This window comes from Bos grunniens, chromosome 3, assembly GCF_055505025.1.
Source record: "Bos grunniens cultivar Pamir isolate PY7600 chromosome 3, Bosgru_T2T1.0, whole genome shotgun sequence".
In the NCBI taxonomy this organism is placed as follows: Eukaryota; Metazoa; Chordata; class Mammalia; order Artiodactyla; family Bovidae; genus Bos; species Bos grunniens.
This window is the reverse complement of record NC_141167.1, coordinates 35,570,319-35,595,164: the sequence shown is the minus strand read 5'-3', so window position 1 is coordinate 35,595,164 and position 24,846 is coordinate 35,570,319. Positions and strand designations below refer to the sequence as shown.

The following is a 24,846-nucleotide window of genomic DNA, read 5'->3' as shown; positions in this document are numbered from 1 at the left end:
CAGTCGTGTCCGATTCTGTGCGACCCCATAGACAGCAGCCCACCAGGCTCCCCCGTCCCTGGGGTTCTCCAGGCAAGAACACTGGAGTGGGTTGCCATTTCCTTCTCCAATGCATGAAAGTGAAAAGTGAAAGTGAAGCCACTCAACCGTGTCCAACGCCCAGCGACCCCATGGACTGCAGCCCACCAGGCTCCTCCATCCATGGGATTTTCCAGGCAAGAGTACTGGAGTGGGGTGCCACTGTCATTCTAGTTTGTCTAAATTGCTCTGTGTACACACACAGAGTTGTACACAGAGTTGTACCTGGGGACAATCTCAAGGCAAAGCCAGAGGAAATTCTGCATTGTCCACCCCTTAGTCACCAGCCGAGCAGAACCAGGAATAGCAGCTATTCCTGCAATGATTGTTTTACTATATTAGTTTGGTGCAAATATAATTGCTGTTTTGGACTGTGAATTTTAAATCATTGCAACTAGGCTTTAAGAAAAGGCAGAGGAACCAGAGATCAAATTGCCAACATCCACTGGCTCATCAAAAAAGCAAGAGAGTTCCAGGTAAACATCTGTTTCTGCTTTATTGACTATGACAAAGCCTTTGACTGTGTAGATCACAATAAACTGTGGAAAATTCTGAAAGAGACAGGAATCCCAGACCACCTGATCTGCCTCTTGAGAAATCTGTATGCAGGTCAGGAAGCAACAGTTAGAACTGGACATGGAACAGACTTTTTCCAAATAGGAAAAGGAGTACGTCAAGGCTGTGTATCGTCACCCTGCTTATTTAACTTATATGCAGAGTACATCATGAGAAACGCTGGGCTGGATGAAGCACAAACTGGAATCAAGATTTCCAGAGAAATATCAATAACCTCAGACATGCAGATAATACCACCCTTATGGCAGAAAGTGAAGAAGAACTAAAGAGCCTCTTGATGAAAGTAAAAGAGGAGAGTGAAAAAATAGGCTTAAAACTCAACATTCAAAAAACAAAGATCATGGCATCCCGTCCCATCACTTCATGGCAAATAGATGGAGAAACAGTGGAAACAGTGGCAGACTTTATTTTTGGGGGCGCCAAAATCACTGCAGTTGGTGATTGCAGCCATGAAATTAAAAGACACTTATTCCTTGGAAGAAAAGTTATGACCAACCTAGATAGCATATCAAAAAGCAGAGACTTTACTTTGCCAACAAAGGTCTGTGTAGTCAAGGCTATGGTTTTTCCAGTAGTCATGTATGGATGTGAGAGTTGGACTATAAAGCTCTGCACCGAAGAATTGATGCTTTTGAACTGTGATGTTGGAGAAGACTCTTGAGAGTCCCTTGGACTGCAAGGGGACCCAACCAGTCTATCCTAAAGGAAATCAGTCCTGAATATTCATTGGAAGGACTGATGTTGAAGCTGAAACTCTAATACTTTGCCCACCTGATGCGAAGAACTGACTCATTTAAAAAGACCCTGATGTTGGGAAAGATTGAAGGCGGGAGGAGAAGGGGATGACAGGATGAGATGGTTGGAAGGCATCACTGACTCAATGGACATGAGTTTGGGTAAACTCCGGGAGTTGGTGATGGACAGGGAGGCCAGGCATGCTGCAGTCCATGGGGTCACAAAGAGTTGGACACGACTGAGTGAATGAACTGAATTGAAGTGAACTAGGCTCAAACACATCTTTATTAATCAAAGTAGGAACCATTACAATCAACACATTTTTGCCAATGAGAAATAAGTTTGCTTATTCTTGTAGTGTAAAAAATCTGTCCTTCAGGACTCTTGGCAAGCATTTTCTGCCTCTTACTGATAATGGAAGCATTTTCCTTGCAAAAAGTTATCAAGATGCTTGAGGAAGTGGTAATTGGTTGGCTACTGAGGTCGGGTCAATATGGTGGATGAGGCAAAACTCTGTAGCCCAATTCATTCAACTTTTTTTAAAATATAAATTTATTTATTTTAATTGGAGGTTAATTACTTTACAATATTGTATTGGTTTTGCCATACATCAACAAGAATCTGCCACAGGTATACACGTGTTCCCCATCCTGAACCCCCCTCCCTCCTGCCTCCCCGTACCATCCCTCTGGGTCATCTCAACTTTTGAAGTATGCAACATGCAGTCAGTTGTTGTCATGGAGAAGAATTGGGCCCATTCTGTTGACTAATCCCAGCTGCAGACATTGCAGTTTTCGGTGCATCTAATTGATTCGCTGAGCATGCTTTTCAAATGTAATGGTTTAGCTGGAATTCATAAGGCTGTAGTGGATCAGACCAGCAGCAGACCACCAAACAGTGACTGACCTTTTTTTTGGTGCAAGTTTGGCTTTGGGAAATGCTTTAGAGCTTCTTCTAGATTCAGCCACTGAGCTGGTCATCACGTGTTGTCATATAAAACCCACTTTTTGTTGCATATCACCATTCAATCGAGAAATGGTTCTTTGTTGTGTAGAGTAAGCAAAGATGACACTTCAAAATGATGATTTTTTTTAAATTTGCGGTCTACTCGTGAGGTACCTACTTATTGAGCTTTTCACCTTTCCAATTTGCTTCAAATGCCAAGTGACCATAGAATGGTTGACACTGAGTTCTTCAGCAACTTCTCTGATAGTTGTAAAAGGATCAGCTTTGATGATTGCTCTCCAACAGTCGTCTATTTCCAATGGCCAGCCACTATACTCCTCATCTTCAAGACTCTCTCTCATCTCCCTTGCAAAACTTCTTGAACCACCACTGCACTGTGTATTCATTAGCAGTTCCTGGACCAAATGTGTTGTTGATGCTGCAAGTTGTCTCTGCTGCTTTATGACCCATTCTGACCTATAAGAAAATTGCTCACTTGCTTTTTGTCTAACATTATTTCCATAGTCTAAAATAAATATAAAATACACAGCAAGTAATAAGTCATTAGCAAAAAAAACATAAAGCAAGAAATGTGCATGAAAACGATGTATAACATAACCACATTTAAGAATGTATTCCAGTATCGAAGGGCGAAATTCAGTAGTGCAAAACCACAATTACTTTTGTACCAACCTAATATTTTCTTGCTAATTGATCATTTGTGGTTGAAGGCTGGTGGTGGTGGTTTAGTTGCTAAGTTGTATTTGACTCTTGCTGAGGTCTATATTATTTCTCAAGTGATCTTTGCATTTTTATAGCAATTCATTTAACTCCAGGAAACCACCCCAGATCAGTAGACTTGCTCTGACATTGATTGTTAATGTTGACTTAAAAAATCATCCTGGGAATTAAAGTATCCCGTTGGCTTTGTTGTAGAGGCTAGGGGTCATAACTTTGATGTCAAATGTCCTAATTCAAATCATTTTTCTACCTCCTTCCACCCTGTGACTCTGGGCATCTTATTCCACCTCTCAGAGCTTTAAAATCTTTATCTGTGAGAATGCATTTAAATCCATCTCACAGATGAACATGTAATGAGGTCATGCATGTAGAATATTTAACCTTGTGCTTACTATAGAAAGTTCTCAAAATAGCACTTATTATTCTTTATTAATTCATCAGATGTTCATTAAGCACCTAAAATGTTTAGACCTCAGAGAACAACTCAGAGGAAAATAATCATGCAAGTTTATAAGTACAGCTGTGGTAACTATCTAAAGGAGAAAAATCACTGGTTTCTAGGAAGATGCAGGCTGGCTGCAATGAGGAGTGGGAGCAGGAGCAGGCAGAGAGGACTTCCCAAAGGAAGTGATGTTTGAGCAGAGGATTAAAGGATGGTTAAGAGTTAACTCATTGACAAAAGGAGAAGGAAGGACATTCCAGGCAAACGTGAACAGCATGTAAAAAGGCACAGAAATGAGTGGGGAAATGTGGCATGTCTGAGAAACTGAAAGAAGCTTGATGTAGTGGGAGTGCAGGCAGGAGGGTGACTCAGACAGGGAGCAGGTGATGTGTCCTTCATCTAAGAGTGATGGGAGTTATTGAAGGGTATCTATCACGTTCCAGGTGTGGTGGGTAGATAGGAGTGGAATGACTAAATCTTATTCAGAGCGAATTCTGCTTTCATCATGTGGAGCACACTGAAGGGGAAAAGAGAATATGGGCATCGGATCAGATCAGATCAGTCACTCAGTCATGTCTGACTCTTTTCGACCCCATGAATCGCAGCTCGCCAGGCCTCCCTGTCCATCACCAGCACAGGCAGGACTATTAGGCAGTGGATTTTCCACTCCAGCACTCTTGCCTGGAAAATCCCATAGGCGGAGGAGCCTGGTAGGCTGCAGTCTATGAGGTCACTAAGAGTCGGACATGACTGAGCGACTTCACTTTCACTTTTCACTTTCATGCATTGGAGAAGGAAATGGCAACCCACCCCAGTGTTCTTGCCTGGAGAATCCCAGGGACAGGGGAGCCTGGTGGGCTACCGTCTATGGGGTCCCACAGAGTCGGACACGACTGAAGCGACTTAGCAGCAGCAGCAGCAGCCAAGCGAGGCGGTAGCCTGAATCAGGTGGCAGTAGTGGACACAAAATGGAATAACAGGATCAAGAGAAATTTCAAGTAAAATTGACCAAAAGAAGGACTGGTTGAAGGAAGAATGGGGGAAAGGAAGGCACTAAGGAAGACACCTTGGTTTCTTGCTCTGTATCTGGAAGAACAGCGGTTCCTTTTGCTGGGTAACCTCATTCTATTCTTAAACCCTCTGTAGAACAGACTAGACATTGGAAGGAAGCAAATAAGAGATGTCTCACTATTCTCTTTATTGATGCATATGTGTTCCCTCCCGAGTTCTACACTGACAAGTCCCTGCAGAGATCTATTCTGCACTAAGAGCAGTCACACTTCCCTGGTCAAATTCCCAGCAGACAATTCCAGTCCATCACTGTAAGCTGTCCCATGGCAAAGAGCTGGGTGCTAGGGGCTGGCCTCAGAAGGTGGTGGGTCAGGGAGGCTGAGGGAGCTCAGGGAGCTGTCAGCCTTGGTGTGGAGTCCTGGGGGACTGCCACCCCTCTGCACACGTATGTTGTGTGGGTCAATCCCTGCCTGAGTCTCTTCTGCCTTCTCCAGGGTACCATGGTGCTGACCAACCTGACTGCACTGCACAGGGACCCCGCAGAGTGGACCACCCCCGACACATTCAATCCGGAGCATTTTCTAGAGAATGGACAGTTTAAGAAAAGGGAAGCCTTTCTGCCTTTTTCAATAGGTGAGTATCGAGAAATATGAATGTGGGAACCCAGAGTCCTTCTTGCAGCCTTTCCCTCCTCTTCTCCCTGGTGTTTTGCTTTAGTTGGCATGTCTCCAGGTTCAACAGGAAAATAAAAACTCAGCCTAAAAGTTGAGAATTTTTATTCAGGGCATTACAGAAGACTATATCCTAGGAAGGTGGCTTCTCAGATAGCTCTTGGGGACTGTTTCCAAAAGGTAGGGAAAGAACCAGGGTATGTAGGAGTTCTTGCTGGAAAAGAGAAAAAATAAACATGTAATCAAACATCATAAGATTTTGCTAGTCACACACACAAAAAAAAGACCAAACATTTCAAGTTAATGATTTTAGTGTCTTTCTTTTTATGGGAAGATGCAAGAGTCTGGGCTCAGTGAAATTATTCCTTTCAGTTCAGTTCAGTTCAGTCGCTCAGTCATGTCCAACTCTTTGCGACCCCATGAATCACAGCACACCAGGCCTCCCTGTCCATCACCAACTCCCGGAGTTCACCCAGACTCACGTCCATCGAGTCAGTGATGCCATCCAGCCATCTCATCCTCTGTCGTCCCCTTCTCCTCCTGCCCCCAATCCCTCCCAGCATCAGAGTCTTTTCCAATGAGTCAACTCTTCACATGAGGTGGCCAAAGTACTGGAGTTTCAGCTTTAGCATCAGTCCTTTACGTGCATCCTAATACTCTAGAGCCAGTACCCTCTTTTTTTCCATCCTGAATTCTACTGAGAGCACAGCGCTGGGGGCAGCTTCAGTGACTGATGGCTTTGTGGAGGGCAGCATTCATTGTTTACCAGAATGTCAGGCAACAGTGTTCAGTCCACACCATGGAGTCCCCTCCAGAGTGACTCTCTCTCGCTGTTGGTTACACCTCAGGATTCCCTGGGTGGAGCATCACCAGGACTCATGCCTTTACTTCCTAAGCCCTTGCTTGACTCTGATGGAGATTTCAGGTTCACGTTGTGCTGGCCCCAGAATGCTGAAACAAGAGCTCAGACCCTTCCTGTCGTGCAGAGAGAAGATTGAATACTTGCCTTCCTTACAGAGTTTTAAATGTTCAAAGATCTTTTTAGGGCAATCCATTCACACAGAACTAGAGTCAGTTGCTAGGAGAGGATGGAGAAGGGGCAAGGAAATGGGCTACTTGCTTTATGGGCATCACAAGTGATGCCTGTGACTCTAAGTGCCGTAGGCTTAACTAATTGGGATTCTACTCTATCACTGGTCCGTAAGAAGTCCTTTTACTGTTTTAGATTCTAATAACTCCTTAAATAACTAGTCAATACATTTACATGGTATACAATTTGAAAGGTATGAAAGAAGGTGCAGTGAATCCTCCCAGGTTTCTAAGCCAGCCAGTTCCAAAAGAGTATTTTAGTTTATAACATTGTAAAATGAATGAGAAAAATTTTAGTATATTTCACATATTAAGTTAGGTATGTTGCAGAGATCATTTCAACTAAATTTCCAATTTCTTAATTCTGTAAGTATTTCCTGGGCATCTATTATGTATCAGACATTCAGCCCTGAGGATATGATAATGAATGAAGTTAAAAAAAAAAAAAATCTCTTAAAAAGTGTGTGTTCCAATTCTGTAAAGCAAGTATCCTTCAATTAAAAAAATAAATTTAATTGTCATAAAAAGTGAAAAAGCATGTGTTCTAGTGTAACCTTATTACAAAATTCTATTCACCACCTTTAGGGATATGGAAGGAAACCCGGGCTTAGCAGGGTCGACTACTGTGCCTGCAGTCATGAAAAAGGTCACAAGACAGAGCTGGAACTCAGTGTTGACCACGTTTATCAAATACTAAAGCCTGTGTTCTTCCTAGCAGCGTCTCCCTCCAAAACAGTAACTAAGCATTACAGTGGGTTGGCACTCTGGAGTTTATAGTAGTTTTCTTATCACTGATTTAAATTAAATATAGATTGATCTTCTACAACAGTATTATTTTGCTGATCATGCCACAAAGGCATAGAGAGGGAGGGACTGGAATTTGACCCCATGTAGAAGTGATGCAAAGCCCAGGCTTTCCTGATGTAGGACACTGTCCTGCGTGTATCTGAACTGATTCTGATTAGATCTTCTGTGTCTTTCTTCCTCTGGTTCTGTACCACCTTTACACTGGACAAGTCACTTCCTAACATGAAAGCAGACATGAGATGTAGAAACACCTTTCAATCTTCCTGTCTGTAAGAGCTTCATGTTTCCTATTACAAGACAGAGTTTCACATGTGTATGTTAAGTATTTTAATCATTCTTGACTCACAGTTTTTTTTTGTTGTTTTTGCTATTGAGAGTTATGATATGAATTTGATGAATCTTAAAATGGAAAGGCTTTAAGTGGGCAAGTGGATTACATTTTAACTATGCAAGAAGGAGCACTAGATGAGAAACTTGAGTCTAGGCCCCATTCTGACGATTCTCTGGGCTCAAGATCTTGAATAAGAAACAATTCTCTCTTATTCTTAGTTTCCTTACATTAAGAAATGAGATACTGATCCATTGCCTAACCATTAATAACTGGGCTGCTGTGAGGATTAAATGAGATAATTTCCTTGTAACTGAAGCCTATAATTAAAAGGGTAATTTCTTATTCAAGATCTTGAGCCCAAAGAATTGTCAGAATGGGGCCTAGACTCAAGTTTCTCATCTAGTGCTCCTTCTTGCATAGTTAAAATGTAATTCACTTGCCCACTTAAAGCCTTTCCATTTTAAGATTCACCACATTCATATCGTATGTATCAAGTATTATATTGCTGCATAACAAAGATGAATAACTCGGTGACTTAAAACAATCATGGTTGTTGTTGTTCAGTAGCTAAGTTATGTCTGGCTCTTTGTGACCCCATGGACTGTAGCACACCAGGCTCCTCTGTCCTCTTACTATCTCCTAGAGTTTATTCACACTCATGTCCATTGAGTCAATGATGCCATCCAACCATCTCATCCTCTGTCACCCACTTCTCCTCCTGTTCTCAGTCTTTCCCAGCATCTCCTGGAGTTTTCTCGGATTCAATCATTTGAGTCAGTGATGTTATCTAACCATCTTATCCTCTACCATGCGCCTTCTCCTTTTACCTTCAATCTTCCCCAGCATTGGGATTTTTCCAGTGAGTCAGCTCTTTGCATCAGATGTTCAAAGTATTGGAGTTTCAGCTTGAGTAACAGTCTTTCCAATAAATATTCAGAGTTGATTTTCTTTAGGATTGCCTGATTTGATCTCCTTGCAGTCCAAGGGACTCACAAGGGTCTTTTCCAGCACCACAGTTCAAAAGCATCAGTTCTTCAGCGCTCAACCTTCTTTATGTTCCTACTCTTATACCTGTACATGACTATTGGGAAAACCATAGCTTTAGTGTGTATTACTGCTCCCAAGTCTGCAGTTGAGCTGGGAGCTCGACTGATCTTAGCTTTGTCCTCTTGCCTGTTTGTGAGCTAAGCTGACTGAAGACTGAGGGAAGATGACCTCAGCTGAGACAGTGGTGGTCCTTTCCAAATTTCATCCTCCAGCAATCTAGCCAGCGGATGTACATGTAGAAGATAAGACCCCAGGAGGGAGAAAAGCACACAGTGCCTCCTAAGGGCCAGGCTGGGAACTGGAAACCATCACTTCCACTGCATTCTGGTGGCCACCATAGGTCACCTGTGAGCCCCAGTTCAAGAGAAAGGGAAAGTAGCACAGTTTTCATGGGAAGGGTATGAAATCACGTTGCCAATGATGTGGGTACAGGGAGATGGGGTAAATGGGAGCCATTTTTGCAAATAGTTGGTCTCACTGTCTGTCTTTTTGCTGAGGAGAATGCAATTGAGAGAAGGCAAGCAATTTGGGGATTTCCTTAGCTGTGACAGAGTGAGAACAGCTTAAAAGGTTTCAGGAGATAGAGTCAACACCACTGTCTTATTTTCTCACCACACTGCCATCTCTGGAGCACAGTGGCTTTGCCTCATTCTTGATCTGGCACTTTGTAAAAACAACTTCCCTGAAGGGATAGAATGTGGAGAGCTCCTTCCCTTCTCTGGAAAGGATGATCAGGTGTGGAATTAGGACACATGCATATAAGCAGGGCAGATGGCAAAGCTATTACTGCAAATTTGTATTCTCTTTTCATCATTTAAGTTTTTCCCTTTCGATCCAACAAAGCACAGACAGCTTCATGAAAAGCAAGAGGCTGAGTCCTCGTTTTTAAAAAAAAAATTTTTTTTAATTCACTGGATCATGGGAGATAAAATTATGAAGAACTTTCCCCCAAAACCCTAGGTCATTGCTCTCATTTCACCAATGAGGTAATTGACCTGGTTAGTTACTGACGGCCAGTTAGTGGAAGCACCAAGGAGAAGGTCCACATTTCCCATAGTCCAGGATGAAGCTGTGAGATCAAGTTGCCCTCCCTCTCATGATTTTAAAAGCAGAATTCATATAATTCATATCTCCTGTCTTCCTGGTATCCTCACCTGGCCACATAGTATAGTTGGGAGAGAGATTATCTCACGTGTTTGACAAGTGAGACATGTTCAGGTCTGTAAGAATAAAGGGTTTACTCATAGCCCAGAGCTGGGTACTGATGAAACAAGTACTGTAACCCTGGTTCCTGATTCCGTGGATCCAGTTTTGTCATATATGGATTCTTCTAGGAGAATCCTGGGTATTTACAATATATCTGATCTGATACTATTTTAACAAAATTCCTCATTGTACTATTTGTGATGGGTGAAGAGATAAGGGGGTTTCCCAAGTGGTTCAGTGGTAAAGAATCCACCTGCCAAAGCAGGAGATGCAAGAGATGCGGGTTCCATGCCTGGGTCAGGAAGATCCCCGGAGTAGGAAATGGCAACCCACTTAGTGTTCTTGCCTGGAAAACTGGGCACGACTGAGCACACACATACACACACACACACAGATAAGGATGAGGGGAACAGAGAAAATTAGATACACGCTGGTGGGAAACAGGCACAAAACAATTTAAGAACGATATGATTCTAAAGCATATTTTAATTTATTCAACACTTTTGCAGATATTCTCTAATTTCATTTCCTCAACAGCTCATTATAGGCAAGGACGAAATAGAGGCATGCTACATTAACTATTTCTGAGAAAGTTTCATTACAGGGGAAAATACCAAGTAACAGAAGCAACGCCCAGAATTGCTTACAGACAGTAATCCCAGTGACGGTGTGCAGGAGAATCCTTACAAAGACAGTGCGGAAATATGTCTAATATTAACAAGGGTTTTGTCTGAATTTGGGGGTTACAAACATCTTTTTTTGTCTTTACACATTTCACAGTTTTTTTTCTTTTTCTTTTTTCTTTCTCTCTTAGGGAGAAAGTAAGTTATTAAAACACCAAAAAGAGAGATGATGGTAGAGCCCAGTGTGGGGTGTTGTAACCCAAGTTGGGGAGGAGGGAAGCCTGGAGCAGGTGAACACAGGTGGGATGAGATGGGGTCGGCCCTGCATGGCAGGGAGATTCCCGGTCATAATAGAGGGAACTGTGATGTAGAGAGAAGATGCCTTGTACTTGAGAAACCTTGATCTGACACTTACTTGCTTACACTTTTCAAAAGTTTCTTTTAACAATTGAGAAAAACTACCTAGAGTTTTGGGGTTTTGTCTGCTTTAGTCATTACTGTTTGCTAATGGCTTTGTAAACAGCGTTAGGCTAGCGCTGGGCCAGCTCAGGCCTCACTTCTCTCGCCCACACGCCACACCTTCACCCTGTACCTCATGCGTCTGAGCCCTGCAGGCTGGGAGTGTGCGATTGTGTAATTAGCTCTCGGAGCTTTGCTTCACCCCGGTGTTTATGCGTAAGCGTTAGTCACTCAGTCATGTCCGACTCCTTGCAACCCCATGGACTGTAGCCCGCCAGGTTCTTCCATCCATGGGACTTTCCAGGCAAGAATACTGGAGTGGATCGCCATTTCCTTCTCCATTGGTTAACCCAGGTGGTTGTGATCAAACTGAATACATAAAGCCCCAGAGGCTGGCCGGCCCTCCCTTTGCTCAGGTTTTACAAGAAGTCATAAAATATTTCAGTGCTTGCTGGTACAGACACCACCTGAACAGGTAACTTTTTATTGTCTTTCAGGAAAGAGGATGTGCCTTGGAGAACAATTGGCCAGAACTGAGCTGTTTATTTTTTTTACCTCACTTCTGCAAAAATTTACCTTCAGGCCTCCAGACAATGAAGAGTTAAGCCTGAAGTTCAGAATGGGCTTGACCCTCTCCCCAGTCAGCCATCGCCTCTGTGCTGTTCCTCGGGCCTGAAGTTGTTGGGGAGAGAGAGGGGAAGGAAAGCAGGAAGAATGGGCCTGTCACCCCTCAAGGCACAGGGCCTGCTCAGAAGTGAGAGGACAGCATCCAGTGCCTCTGGGACAGGTCACAGGAGCTGGACTCAGAGGAAACTGGATCCAAACCCCAGCTTTACCGTCTCCAGTGGGGCATTGAGAGAATCAGTGATGTTGTGAGTGATTTCATTTCATCCAGAGGATTTAAAGTGGACAATGATTTCTTCTCTAAAAAGAAGAACTGCTGTAAAAATCAGAGGAAATAATGGGCTTTAAGTGGCTTGGAAACCATAAAGTGCATCATAAAAGTCATAGCTCTGATCTGCCTCCTTCTGCTTCCTTCCTTAGATAGGGATTTGCTTTGGCTTGTTGAGATGGCCTGGGTCAAAGTGGTGCCAAATGGTGGATAAGAGTTAGAAGTTGGGCCCTGGGGCAGCTACTGACCGTGTCCAGATAGGCCCTCACACTTGGTAGCACTGGGCAGGCTTATCCTGCTCCTGCCCCAGACTGGCCCCTGGGAAGTCAGCAGGGCAGATGGAATTCCTAATTTATAGGCTGGTTTCTGTGAAGAAGAATGTTCTCTGATTTACCTAACAAAGCACTATCTTGGTCTTGAACTCCATTTAACTAAACGTGGTAAGCAGGTTGCTGCTGCTGCTGCTGCTAAGTCGCTTCAGTCATGTCCAACTCTGTGCGACCCCACAGATGGCAGCCCACCAGGCTCCCCTGTCCCTGGGATTCTCCAAGCAAGAACACTGGAGTGGGTTGCCGTTTCCTTCTCCAGTACATGAAAGTGAAAAGTGAAAGTGAAGTCGCTCAGTCGTGACTCACTCTTAGCGACCCCATGGACTGCACCCCACCAGGCTCCTCCGTCCATGGGATTTTGTACTGGAGTAGGGTGCCATTGCCTTCTCCCGGTAAGCAGGTTAGGGGGAAACAAATGTGGAAATATTTTCTATCTTTTAAGCTCCTCCTTACACTTCAATCCCCTCTCTGGTATAATTTATTCTCAAGCCGTTTCATATTGGATTTGACAGTGTGGTGGGTGTGATCTTTTCTCACAAACTGATGTTGGCTTTTGGTTGGCAAGTATTCCCAGCCTAAACACAACAGCTGAGGCATGGTAGAGTATTTTATAGCAGGAAAGTGAAATGCCAGAATCCTGCTCAGCCCTCCTTGTGTGTGGTCACTGAGGGGAGAAAATGGCACCAACTGGAAGGCCAGGTCCCACTGACAGTCCCTGGGTTTGGATGCCAACCCCCATGCAGACAGATACCAACAAACCTAGTGAATGGGACTAAACCATTCAAGGTCTTTTGTCTAACTTTGGTACACTTAAGGAATTTAAATAGCTCAGAACAAAAAGGGCCATGAGGTCATTGCGCTTTTCGTTCCTGTTGCTTGGAATTCAGAGAAAAGCTAATTCAATAAATACCATTAGAAAGGGAAAGAGACTGAAGAGCAAGAGAAGGAGAGAGGGAGGGACAGAAGGCAAGTGAGAGAGAAAGTGTCTGACTGGAGCTAGCCTGAGCCTGTCAGAGCCAAGAGTATGTCTGGGAGATTTGGTTGTGTTCCTAGAGTTTAGATGGAGAATTTGGTCTAGAATAGAAAGTGAGAACCCTAGCCACCCACCAGAGCATGCTTTCTTTGTAACATCCTGGAAAGTTGCATCTCCGGAAAGCAACCTAAAGGACATGTCTAGAATAAAGCAGACCTTGAACTTCCTGAACATCTGAGTCCTTCTTTTTCTCCCAATCAGATCATCCACATAGAAGACTGCTGCTGCTGTGTCTGACTCTGTGCGACCCCATAGACGGCAGCTCACCAGGCTCCCCCGTCCCTGGGATTTTTCCAGGCAAGAACACTGGAGTGGGTTGCCATTTCCTTCCCCAAAGCATGAAAGTGAAAAGAGAAAGTGAAGTCGCTCAGTCGTGTCCAACTCTTCACAACCCCATGGGTTGCAGCCTACCAGTCTCCTCCATCCATGGGATTTTCCAGGCAAGAGTACTGGAGTGGGGTGCCACTGCCTTCTCCGTAGTTTGAAGTGAAGTTACTAAGTAACTAACCCTTTCCCTCTACTGTATTCTAAATTTCCCTACCTTCTTATAAGGTCATCAGGTGGGTTCACTGTAGGTTACTTTCCTCCCTACTGACCACAGGATCTTTATGAATCCTTTAGCAGGGCTGCCACGTGGTAAACCCCCAGGATGCCTTCACGGTGGGCTAGGTGAACAGCGCCCTCTGGAGGTGGACCAGGCACAGCCAGGCATTCCCGGTCAGTGAGCAGATCAGGGGGTCCTGCTCACTAACTGGGCACACGGTAGTCTTTGTGCTCTGACACCAGCTCATCTCTTCAGACACATCTCTTAGTACTTCTGCCAAAATGCTTACCTCTTATCAATTCCCTCCAGGCTAGGTTCTTTATCATATTCTTGTCTATCTCTATTTTTCTGTACTACTGCTGCTACTGCTACTGCTAAGTCGCTTCAGTTGTGTCCGACTCTGTGTGACCCCATAGATGGCAGCTCACCAGGGTCCCCCGTCCCTGGGATTCTCCAGGCAAGAACACTGGAGTGGGTTGCCATTTCCTTCTCCAATGCATGAAAGTGAAAAGTCAAAGTGAAGTCGCTCAGTCGTGTCCAACTCTTAGCGACCCCATGGACTGCAGCCTACCGGGCTCCTCTGTCCATGGGATTTTCCAGGCAAGAGTACTGGAGTGGGGTGCCATTGCCTTCTCCAATTTTTCTGTAAGAAATGTCTAATTATGTCTGGCAGACTCTGCTTTAATGCCAAATCTTCGATTTTCTGGACTCTCTCAGCCAGTTAGTTGATCCCTTCTTCATTCTCTGAGAACTTTATTCAGAGGTTTAAATTCCCTATTTCCATGTAATCTGCTAAGTGTACTGAGCTCTTCAGAGGTGACTATTCCTGGCTCCCTTAGGCTCAGTATCTAAGTGGTTGCATAGTAGGTGTTCACCAAATGTTTGTTGAACCTGTTGGGGTTGGGATGGGGTGGGGGAGTAGCCCAGTGATTGGGACAGGGCAGACTGATCAATGCTGCAGAGTGTCAGAGATGTCTGCTGTGTGCAGCAGGCCTTTTAAAAGCCTTCATGTCACACTCTGGGAAATGTTGATCTCAAAGACTGCTTGCTCAGGTCCCTTCTACTTCCAAAACTCTGACTTATGGGGAGAACTTCTGAAATGGCAAAGTAAGGACATTCTGAAATCTACTTCTCCATAAAAGCACAGAGAAAACCAACAAAAGTTCTCAAAATCCACATTTCCAGAATTCTGCACATTAACCATATTTTGTGCAGCAACTACAGTATTGCAAGCAGTCTTGGAACAACTTGAGCTTCTGTTTAAGGAAAAACTTAAAGAAAAACAAAAGGAGGGCTGAATCTCAGTAGGAGCACTGAGCTCTTGTACCCTGCTCCAGCTTTTCTCTCCCCAGGTCTGCAGTCACCCTGAAAAGCAACAGCCTGGCAACTCTGGCAGCCAAGAAAACCAGGTGCCAAACAGCCACTGGAGCATGTTCCCCAAAGGCCCTGAGCCCAGACAGCTGTCAGTACTGGACTACCTGGCAGATCCCTTGAAAGACCCACTCTCAAGGCCTGTATTTTTTTTTCTTTTAAGATCTTTTTTAATGCGGACCATTTTTTAAAATCTTTTTTGAATTTTTTACAATATTGCTTCTGTTTTTTTATGTTTTGGTTGTTTTGGCCACAAGGCATGTACGATCATAGCTCCCCAACCAGGCATTGATAACTCGCACCTCCCACATTGGAAGGTAAAATTTTAGCCACTGGATCACCGCGGAAGTCCATCAGTTCAGTTCAGTTCAGGCGCTCAGTCATGTCCAACTCCTTGCAACCTCATGAATTGCAGCACGCCAGGCCTCCCTGTCCTTCACCAACTCCTGGAGTTCACTCAGACTCATGTCCATCAAGTCAGTGATGCCATCCAGCCATCTCATCCTCTGTCCCCTTCTCCTCCTGCCCCCAGTCCCTCCCAGCATCAGGGTCTTTTCCAATAAGTCAACTCTTCGCATTGTCTTTACTTAACCTGCCTCCAAGCCCAGCCTGTGTGAACCACACTATAAGGCATGTATTCAAACACATCAGGGACAATTGGACATTGGTGTAACATGAGGGGGGAAGACATGCTGCCCTGAGGATTAAGAGGGAAAACTGGGAAGGAGGTGTCCACTGGGGATTCAACAAACTCTGCCATATTCCTGGGAATTTAGAAAGCTATGTACCTTCAAGGACTCTGTGCATGCTCAGGAGGAACCTAGGAAGCACTAATTTCATCTCCAAACAGGAAGTTAATGCTAATGTAGGGTGTGAACTGCCTGCTGAAGTGTTGAAGGCTTAACCCAAATCACATGCAGAGTCCCGAGAGACCATTAGGCTTGAGGCATTTGAGAAGACCTCTGTGCACACATTTGCAGGAACACGAGGCTAACAGCACAGCATTCAGATGCCCCATGTGATGAAGAACAGAAATTTTACAGAATTATCCCAAGAAAGTCACTAAACAGGAAGCAACACAAACAGTGACAGTCACAATAACAGACTCGTGGTGGTCCAGAGTTTCCTCACTGTATCATTTAAAAGGTCAAATTCTAAACAAAAATTATAACTATTGTAAGGAAATAAGAAACTGTGGCTCACATACCGGGTAAAAAGCAATTAGAAACTCTCCCTGAAAAACCCAGACATTAGAATTACTAAACAAACACTTCAAATGAGCAATTTTAACAACTTTAATTATTAATATATTTTAATTAAGATTTAAATTGGTTCCCTCGTCTCAGTTGGTAAATCATCTGCCTGCAATGCAGGAGACCTGGGTTCAATTCCTGGGTCTGGAAGGTCCCCTGGAGAAGGAAATGGCAACCTACTCCAGTATACTTGCCTGGAGAATCCATGGACACAGGAAGCTAGCAGGCTACAGTCCATGGGATCGCAAGAGTCAGACACCATCACCAAAAGACTTTAAGATATATTTGTACATGTTTAAGGGGTATACTTGATATGTGTATATATTAAGTACACAATGTGAAAATTCACCACAATCAAGCTAAATAACTTATCAATCATCTCTAGTTACCCATGTGTGTGTATGTGTGTGTGTGTGTGTGTGTGTAGTGATATTTCATCTAAGATCTACACTTGTAGAAAATTTCAAGTATATCATCATCATACTCTACATTGGATCTCCAGAACTTAACCCACAAACTGAACCCTAGTATCCACTGATGAATATCTCCCCACATCCCACACCCTTCAGCCACTGGTAGCCATGGTTCAACCCTCTGCTTTTATGAGTTTGACTTTTTTTAGATTCAGCGTTTAAGTGAGATAGTATAGTGCTTCTTTTTCTCACATGACTATTTTTCTTAGCATAATGTACTCCAGGTTCACTTTGTTTGCAAATGGCAGAATTTCCTTTCTTTTCAGGCTTAAAAAATTCTGGTTATTTTGTGTTTGTGTGTGTGTATTATGTGTATGTATATATACACACACTTTGTGTGTGTCACAACTCAGTCACTCAATTGTGTCCAACTCTTTGCAACTCCATGGACTGTAGGCTTCCAGGCTCCTCTGTCAATGGAATTTCCCAGGCAAGAATACTGGAGTGGGTTGCCATTTTCTCCTTCAGGGGATCATCCTGACCCAGGGATAGAACCTGCAACTCCTGTGGCTCTTGCATTTGTAGGCAGATTCTTTACTACTGAGCCACCTAGGAAACCCATATGTGCACTTTGTATTTTCTTTATTCATTCACCAGTGACCGACACTTAGCTTGTTTCTGTATCTTGGCTTTTATGAATAATGCTGCAGTGGATTTGGGAGTGCAGCCATCTCTTCAATATACTAATTTCCTTTCTTTGGATATTTTTCCAGAAGTGGGATTACTGGATCATACACAACATATTTTTTAAAATTTTGAGGATCCTCTCTACTGTTTTCCATAATGGCTGTACCAATTTACTTTCCCATCAACAGTGTATAATGGTTCCCTTCTGTCCACGTAGTCTCCAAGATTTGTTTTTTTTTTTTTTTTTTTGATGCTAGCCATTTTAAAAATTGTGAGGTGACATCTCATTGTGGCCTTCATTTGCATTTCACTACTAGTAAGTAATGTTGAGCACTAATTTTTTGGCCATGTGCATGTCTTCTTTTGAGAAATATCTATTCAAGTTTTTGTTTGAGTTATTTGGATTTTTTTGCTATTGAGTTTTATGAGTTCTTTATATATACTGTATGTTAATGCCTAATATATAATGCTTGTGTATATATATATTTGCAAACATAGTGTATATTATATATATATATATATACACATATATATATATATATCCCCTGGAGTAAAATGGCAACCCACTCCAGTATTCTTGCCTAGAGAATCCCATGGACATAGGAGTCCAGTGGGCTACAGTCTATAGGGTCGCAAAGAGTCAGACACGACTGAGTGACTTGACTTCATATATATATATACATATAGCTATGTGTATATATATATATATCTCTATACTTCCTTTGCAGATATTTTCTCCCCTTCCACAGGTTGCCTTTTCCCTCTGTTTCCTTTGCTGTTCAAAAACTCTTGAGTTTGATATATTCTCACTTGTCTCTTTAGGCTTTGGTTGTCTGTGCTTTTGATGTTGTGACCAAAAAATTGTTATTAAAGCCAATGTCAAGAACTTCTCCCCCTATATTTTTGGAATTTTGACTCTTACCTTTAAGTCTTTAATCCATTTTAAGTTGATTTTTGTGTATTGTGTGAGGTAAGGTTTCCGTTTCATTCTTCTACATATGGACATCCAGTTCTCCCAGTACTATCTTTTCCCATTATGTGTTCCTAGATCTGTGGTTGAAGAGCAGCTGACCATAATTTGTGGGTTTATTTCTGGGCTCAATATTCTGGTCCATTGGTCTATATGTCTGTTTGCAATATATAGTTTTGCAACATATTTTGAAATCAAAACTGTGATGCTTACAGCTTTGTTCCTCTTGTTTGAGATTACTCTAGCTGTCCAGGGTTTTTTTCTGCTTCCATATGCATTTTATATTTTTCCTATTTCTGAGAAGAATGCCATTAGGATTTTGATAAGGTTTACCTTCAATATGTAGATGACTTTAGGTAGTATTTTTACAATATGAATTCTTTCAATCTGTGAAAATAGGAAGTCTTTCCATGTATCCAGGTCTTCTTTAATTCGCTATATTTTATAATTTTCAATGTACAAGTCTCTCACCTCTTTGATTAACTGTATTCATAAGTTTTTTCAGTCTTTATGTTGCTGTTGTAAATGAGATTGTTTTCTTACTTTCCTTTGTGGATAGTCCATTGTTAGTATATATAAACACTGACTTTTTCTAAACTTTTTATTTTATATTGGAGTTATATGGTTCACCAATAATGCTGTGATAGCTTCAGGCATATAGCAAAGGAGCCCAGTCACACACACATACATGGATCTATTCCCCCTCAAATTTCCCTCCTGTTTAGGTCATCACACAACACCGAGCAGATTACCCTATGCTATACAGTAGGTCCTTGTTGATAAGCAATTTTAAATATAGAAGTATGTACATCTCAATCCCAAACTCCCTAATTACCCCTTTCCCTGACCCTTCTACCCTAGTAACCATAGTTCTTTGTCTGAGTCTGTGAGTCTGTTTCTGTTTTGTAAATAAGTTCAGTTGTATCATTTCTTATTAAATGCCACATATAAGCAAAGTCTTATGACATGGCTCTTCCTCTGTCTGACTTACTTGACTCAGTATGACAATCTCCAGGCCCATCTGCATTGCTGCAGATGGCATTAGTCATTATTTTTAATGACCAAGTAATATTCCATTGTATATGATTACCATATTCTATGTGTCCATTCCTCTATCAGTGGATATCTAGGTTGCTTTCATGTCTTGGCTATTGTAAACAGTGCTGCAATGAACACTGGGGTGCATGTATCCTTTTGGACTATGTTTTTCTCCAGGTGTATGCCCAGGAGTGGGACTACAGGAACATGTGGTAGTTCTGTGTTTAGTTTTTAAGGAACTCCCATACTGTTCTCCACAGTGGTCGTACCAATTTACATTCGCACCAACAGTGTAGGAGGATTCTCTTCTCTCCACACCTTCTACAGCATTTATTGTAGATTTTTTGATGATAGAGATTTTGAGTGGTGTGAGGTGACAGCTCATTATAGTTTTGACTTGCTTTACTCTAATAATTAGCAGTGTTGAACATCATTTTATGTACCTCTTGGCCATCTGTATGTCTTCTCTGAAGAAATGTTTATTTAGATATTTCACCCATTTTTTGATGGGGTTCAGCGCATGAACTGTTTGTAAATTTTGAAGACTAATCCTTTATTGATCACAATATTTGCAAATATTTTCTCCCAGTTGATGGATTACCTTTTCATTTTGCTTATGGTTTCCTTTGCTATGCTGAAGTTTTTGAGTTTAATTAGGTCCCATTTGTTTATTTTTGTTTCAATTCCATTGCTCTGGGAGATATATCAAAGAAGATATTGCTGTGATTTATGTTGGAGATTGTTCTGCCTATGTTTTCCTCTGAGAGTTTTATATTGTCCATTTTCACATTTAGGCCATTAATCCACTTTGAGCTTATTTTTATGTATGATGCTAAATAATGTTCTAATTTAGTGTTTTATATATAGCTGTCCAGATTTCCTAGCACCATTATTAAACAGATTGTCTTTCCCCCATTGTATAGTCTTGCCTCCTTTGTCATAGATGAATTGACCATAGATGCATGGGTTTATTTCTGGGCTTTCTATCCAGTTGCATTGGTCTACATTTCTATTTTTGTGCCAATACATACTGTTTTAATGACTATAGCTTTGTAGTACAGTATGAATTTCGCTGGCTCTGTTCTATTGGCGCGCTAAGCGCAGGCAGCTGTGACCGGCGCTCTAAGCGTGGCCGAGAGGAGCTACCCTACGTCCGAGGTCAGGGGCAGAAGCCGGGAGGACGCCATGCCCGAAGGGCGGCAGCCAAGAGGAGTTACCCCACGTCCGAGGTGAGGGGCGGCAGCCGAGAGTGCCAGGCTGCGATGGCGCAGGAACAGCCTAGAGGACCTACCCCGCATCTGAGGTCAGGGGTGGTAGCTGGGAGGAGCTACCCCACACCCCAAGCCCAAGGCCAAGGGCAGCAGCCGGGAGGAGCAACCCATGTCCAAGGCCAGGGGCAGCGGCCAGGAGGACCAACCCCATGTCCAAGGAGCCATGGCTGCACAGGCACAGGAGGGCCTAGAGGAGCTATCCTACGTTGAAGGTAAGGAAGGGCAGCGGTGAGGAGATACCCCTCATCCAAGGTAAGGAGCAGCAGCTGCACTTTGCTGGAGCAGCTGTGAAGAGATACCCCACGCCCAAGGTAAGAGAAACCCAAGTAAGACGGTTGGTGTTGCAAGAGGGCTTCAGAGGGCAGATACACTGAAACCACACTCACAGAAAACTAGTCAATCTAATCACACTAGGACCACAGCTTTGTCTAACTCAATGAAACTAAGCCATGCCGTGGGGCAACCCAAGACGGGCGGTTCATGTTGCAGAGATCTGACAGAATGTGGTCCACTGGAGAAGGGAATGGAAAACCACTTCAGTATTCTTGCCTTGAGAACCCCATGAACAGTATGAAAAGGCAAAATGATAGGATACTGAAAGAGGAACTCCCCAGGTCAGTAGGTGCCCAATATGCTACTGGAGATCAGTGGAAAAATAACTCCAGAAAGAATGAAGGGATGGAGTCAAAGCAAAAAGAATACCCAGCTGTGGATGTGACTGGTGATAGAAGCAAGGTCCGATGCTGTAAAGAGCAATATTGCATAGGAACCTGGAATGTCAGGTCCATGAATCAAGGCAAACTGGAAGTGGTCAAACAAGAGATGGCAAGAGTGAATATTGATATTCTAGGAATCAGCGAACTGAAATGGACTGGAATGGGTGAATTTAACTCAGATGACCATTATATCTACTACTGTGGCAGGAATCCCTCAGAAGAAATGGAGTGGCCATCATGGTCAACAAAAGAGTCCGAAATGCAGTACTTGGATGCAATCTCAAAAATGACAGAATGATCTCTGTTCGTTTCCAAGGCAAACCATTCAATATCAGAGTAATCCAAGTCTATGCCCCAACCAGCAATGCTGAAGAAGCTGAAGTTGAACGGTTCTATGAAGACCTACAAGACCTTTTAGAACTAACACCAAAAAAAGATGTCCTTTTTTTCATTAAAGGGGACTGGAATGCAAAAGTAGGAAGTCAAGAAACACCTGGAGTAACAGGCAAATTTGGCCTTGGAGTACAGAATGAAGCAGGGCAAAGACCAATAGAGTTTTGCCAAGAAAATGCACTGGTCATAACAAACACCCTCTTCTAACAATACAAGAGAAGACTCCACACATGGACATCACCAGATGGTCAACACCAAAATCAGATTGATTATATTCTTTGCAGCCAAAGATGGAGAAGCTCTACACAGTCAGCAAAAACAAGACCAGGAGCTGACTGTGGCTCAGATCCAAATTCAAACTTAAATTGAAGAAAGTGGGGGAAACCACTAGACCATTCAGGTATGACCTAAATCAAATCCCTTATGATTATACAGTGGAAGTGAGAAATAGATTTAAGGGCCTAGATCTGATAGATAGAGTGCCTGATGAACTATGGAATGAGGTTCGTGACATTGTACAGGAAACAGGGATCAAGACCATCCCCATGGAAAGAAATGCAAAAAAGCAAAATGGCTGTCTGGGGAGGCCTTACAAATAGCTGTGAAAAGAAGAGAAGCGAAAAGCAAAGGAGAAAAGGAAATATATAAGCATCTGAAAGCAGAGTTCCAAAGAATAGCAAGAAGAGATAAGAAAGCCTTCTTCAGCAATCAATGCAAAGAAATAGAGGAAGACAACAGAATGAGAAAGACTAGAGATCTCTTCAAGAAAATTAGAGATACCAAGGGAACATTTCATGCAAAGATGGGCTCGATAAAGGACAGAAATGGTATGGACCTAACAGAAGCAGAAGATATTAAGAAGAGATGGCAAGAATACACAGAAGAACTGTACAAAAAAGATCTTCACGACCCAGATAATCACGATGGTGTGATCACTGACCTAGAGCCAGACATCCTGGAATGTGAAGTCAAGTGGGCCTTAGAAAGCATCACTACAAACAAAGCTAGTGGAGGTGATGGAATTCCAGTTGAGCTCTTTCAAATACTAAAAGATGATGCTGTGAAAGTGCTGCACTCAATATGTCAGCAAATTTGGAAAACTCAGCAGTGGCCACAGGACTGGAAAAAGTCAGTTTTCATTCCAATCCCAAAGAAAGGCAATGCCAAAGAATGCTCAAACTACTGCACAATTGCACTCATCTCACACGCTAGTAAAGTAATGCTCAAAAGTCTCCAAGCCAGGCTTCAGCAATATGTGAACTGTGAACTTCCTGATGTTCAAGCTGGTTTTAGAAAAGACAGAGTGCCGAGGACCAGCCCTGGCTGATCCAGGGTATTCGAAGGGGAGACGGCGTCGGCGACTATTTATATGCTAATTAGAGATATAGAGAACAATAGAATGAGGATAGCTCAGTAGGAAAATTCAGTGGAGAAAAGAAGCTGAGTAGCTTGGTTTACGCGGGAGACCAATAAAACTTCAAGACAAGAAGTTTGCACCACTTACGTAGGCCGCAGGCGCCCTCTCGAATAGCGGAAGGTGTCTCACCCTAGACACCTTCTCGAGTGGGTCTTAGAAGCCCAGGCATGATTAGTAAGCGTGGTGGGTTCCGCGCTCCAGATGGAGACTCAGCTGGAAGTTAAAGGGAAGAATGACATGGGGAGACCAAGCGTTGGTGAGCAAGGCCCATAGCTTTATTTTTAACAGGGGCTTTTATACCCTAAGTTACACATAGAGGATAATAGGGGATGCAAAGTCAGCAGTCTTTGGTTCTTATCAAAAACCAAGGTTTCTTTCCTGCAAATGTATCGTATACAAATGGTTTAGGTGATTTACATCATCTTCTGGCCAGAAGGCCTACTAACATTTTATGACTCTTGACAAGGACTTATCAACAAAGACTTATTTTCTCTAAGAGTAATTATTTCAAGGTTTGGCACCATCTTCCAAAGATAAAATTGCATTCCTATAGGGCGGATGTGTAATGGGTTTACAACAAAGAAAGAATTTATTACCTTAAGGGTCTAAAGTTACTAACACCAAGGCCACTACTTATTTTTTCTACATACCCACTATTAATTGATACATGTTCAAGGATACAATTCAGGGGATGTGAAAACTTGGCAACAAGCATTGACTCATCAATGAAATCCTTTACTAGTTTATTCTGACAGTTTTTAACTCTCTGAGAGGCTCTAAGCTATTTGAATATCTTAAGCTTCCCATGCCTCTCGAGGCTGGGAGACTGTAAACAATCGTATGCATAGCTGCAGGAGTCCGGGTAAACTTGTCAGGCGAGTTAGAGAGCCATCAGAGGGGTTTGGATTTAAACACTCCTAATTGCCCAGGAACTTTATTAATTGGAGCTGTAAGTTAACTCTTTGACAGAGAGAGAGAGAGATGGTGGTAGGGGACAGCCCCCAGTAAAGTCAGAGGTGAGAGCACAAAGCAATAAAGTAGGCAGACTCTGGTTTTTTGGGGGAAAATGCTCGAGAATATCCGGGCGGACTCCTGAGGCTCGATCCCGCCTTTGCGTATGCCGAGCCTCCTTCCTCATGACCTTTGTCATGAGCGGAATGCCTCACCGGCTCCCCGCAACAGAGGAACCAGAGATCAAATTGCCAACATCCGCTGGATCATCGAAAAAGCAAGAGAGTTCCAGAAAAACATCTATTTCTGCTTTATTGGCTATGCCAAAGCCTTTGACTGTGTGGATCACAATAAACTGTGGAAAATTCTGAAAGAGATGGGAATACCAGACCACCTTATCTGCCTCTTGAGAAATCTGTATGCAGGTCAGGAAGCAAAAATTAGAACTGGACATGGAACAACAGACTGGTTCCAAATAGGAAAAGGAGTACATCAAGACTGTATATTGTCACCCTGATTATTTAAGTTCTATGCAGAGTACATCATGAGAAACGCTGGGCTGGAAGAATCACAAGCTGGAATCAAGATTGCCGGGAGAATTATCAATAACCTCAGATATGCAGATGACACCACCTTTACGGCAGAAAGTGAAGAGGAACTCAAAAGCCTCTTGATGGAAGTGAAAGTGGAGAGTGGAAAAGTTGGCTTAAAGCTCAACATTCAGAAAACGAAGATCATGGCATCCGGTCCCATCACTTCATGGGAAATAGATGGGGAAACAGTGGAAACAGTGTCAGACTTTATTTT

The 24,846-nt window shown here is 42.9% G+C and overlaps 1 protein-coding gene across 2 annotated transcripts in view; it reads left to right on the top strand.

Annotated features, from left to right (window-relative positions):
- LOC147375466 (cytochrome P450 2J2-like) overlaps window positions 1-11,778 on the top strand; it is a 41,118-nt gene extending 29,340 nt beyond the window's left edge. For both annotated transcript variants that reach the window (XM_086390274.1, XM_086390273.1), the window contains 2 exons: window positions 5,023-5,161; window positions 11,259-11,778. In XM_086390274.1, the coding sequence (XP_086246400.1) occupies window positions 5,023-5,161; window positions 11,259-11,437 (318 nt within the window). In that variant the 3' untranslated portion in view covers window positions 11,438-11,778. The remainder of the gene's footprint in view (window positions 1-5,022; window positions 5,162-11,258) is intronic.
- The last annotated feature ends 13,068 nt before the right edge of the window (window positions 11,779-24,846 follow it).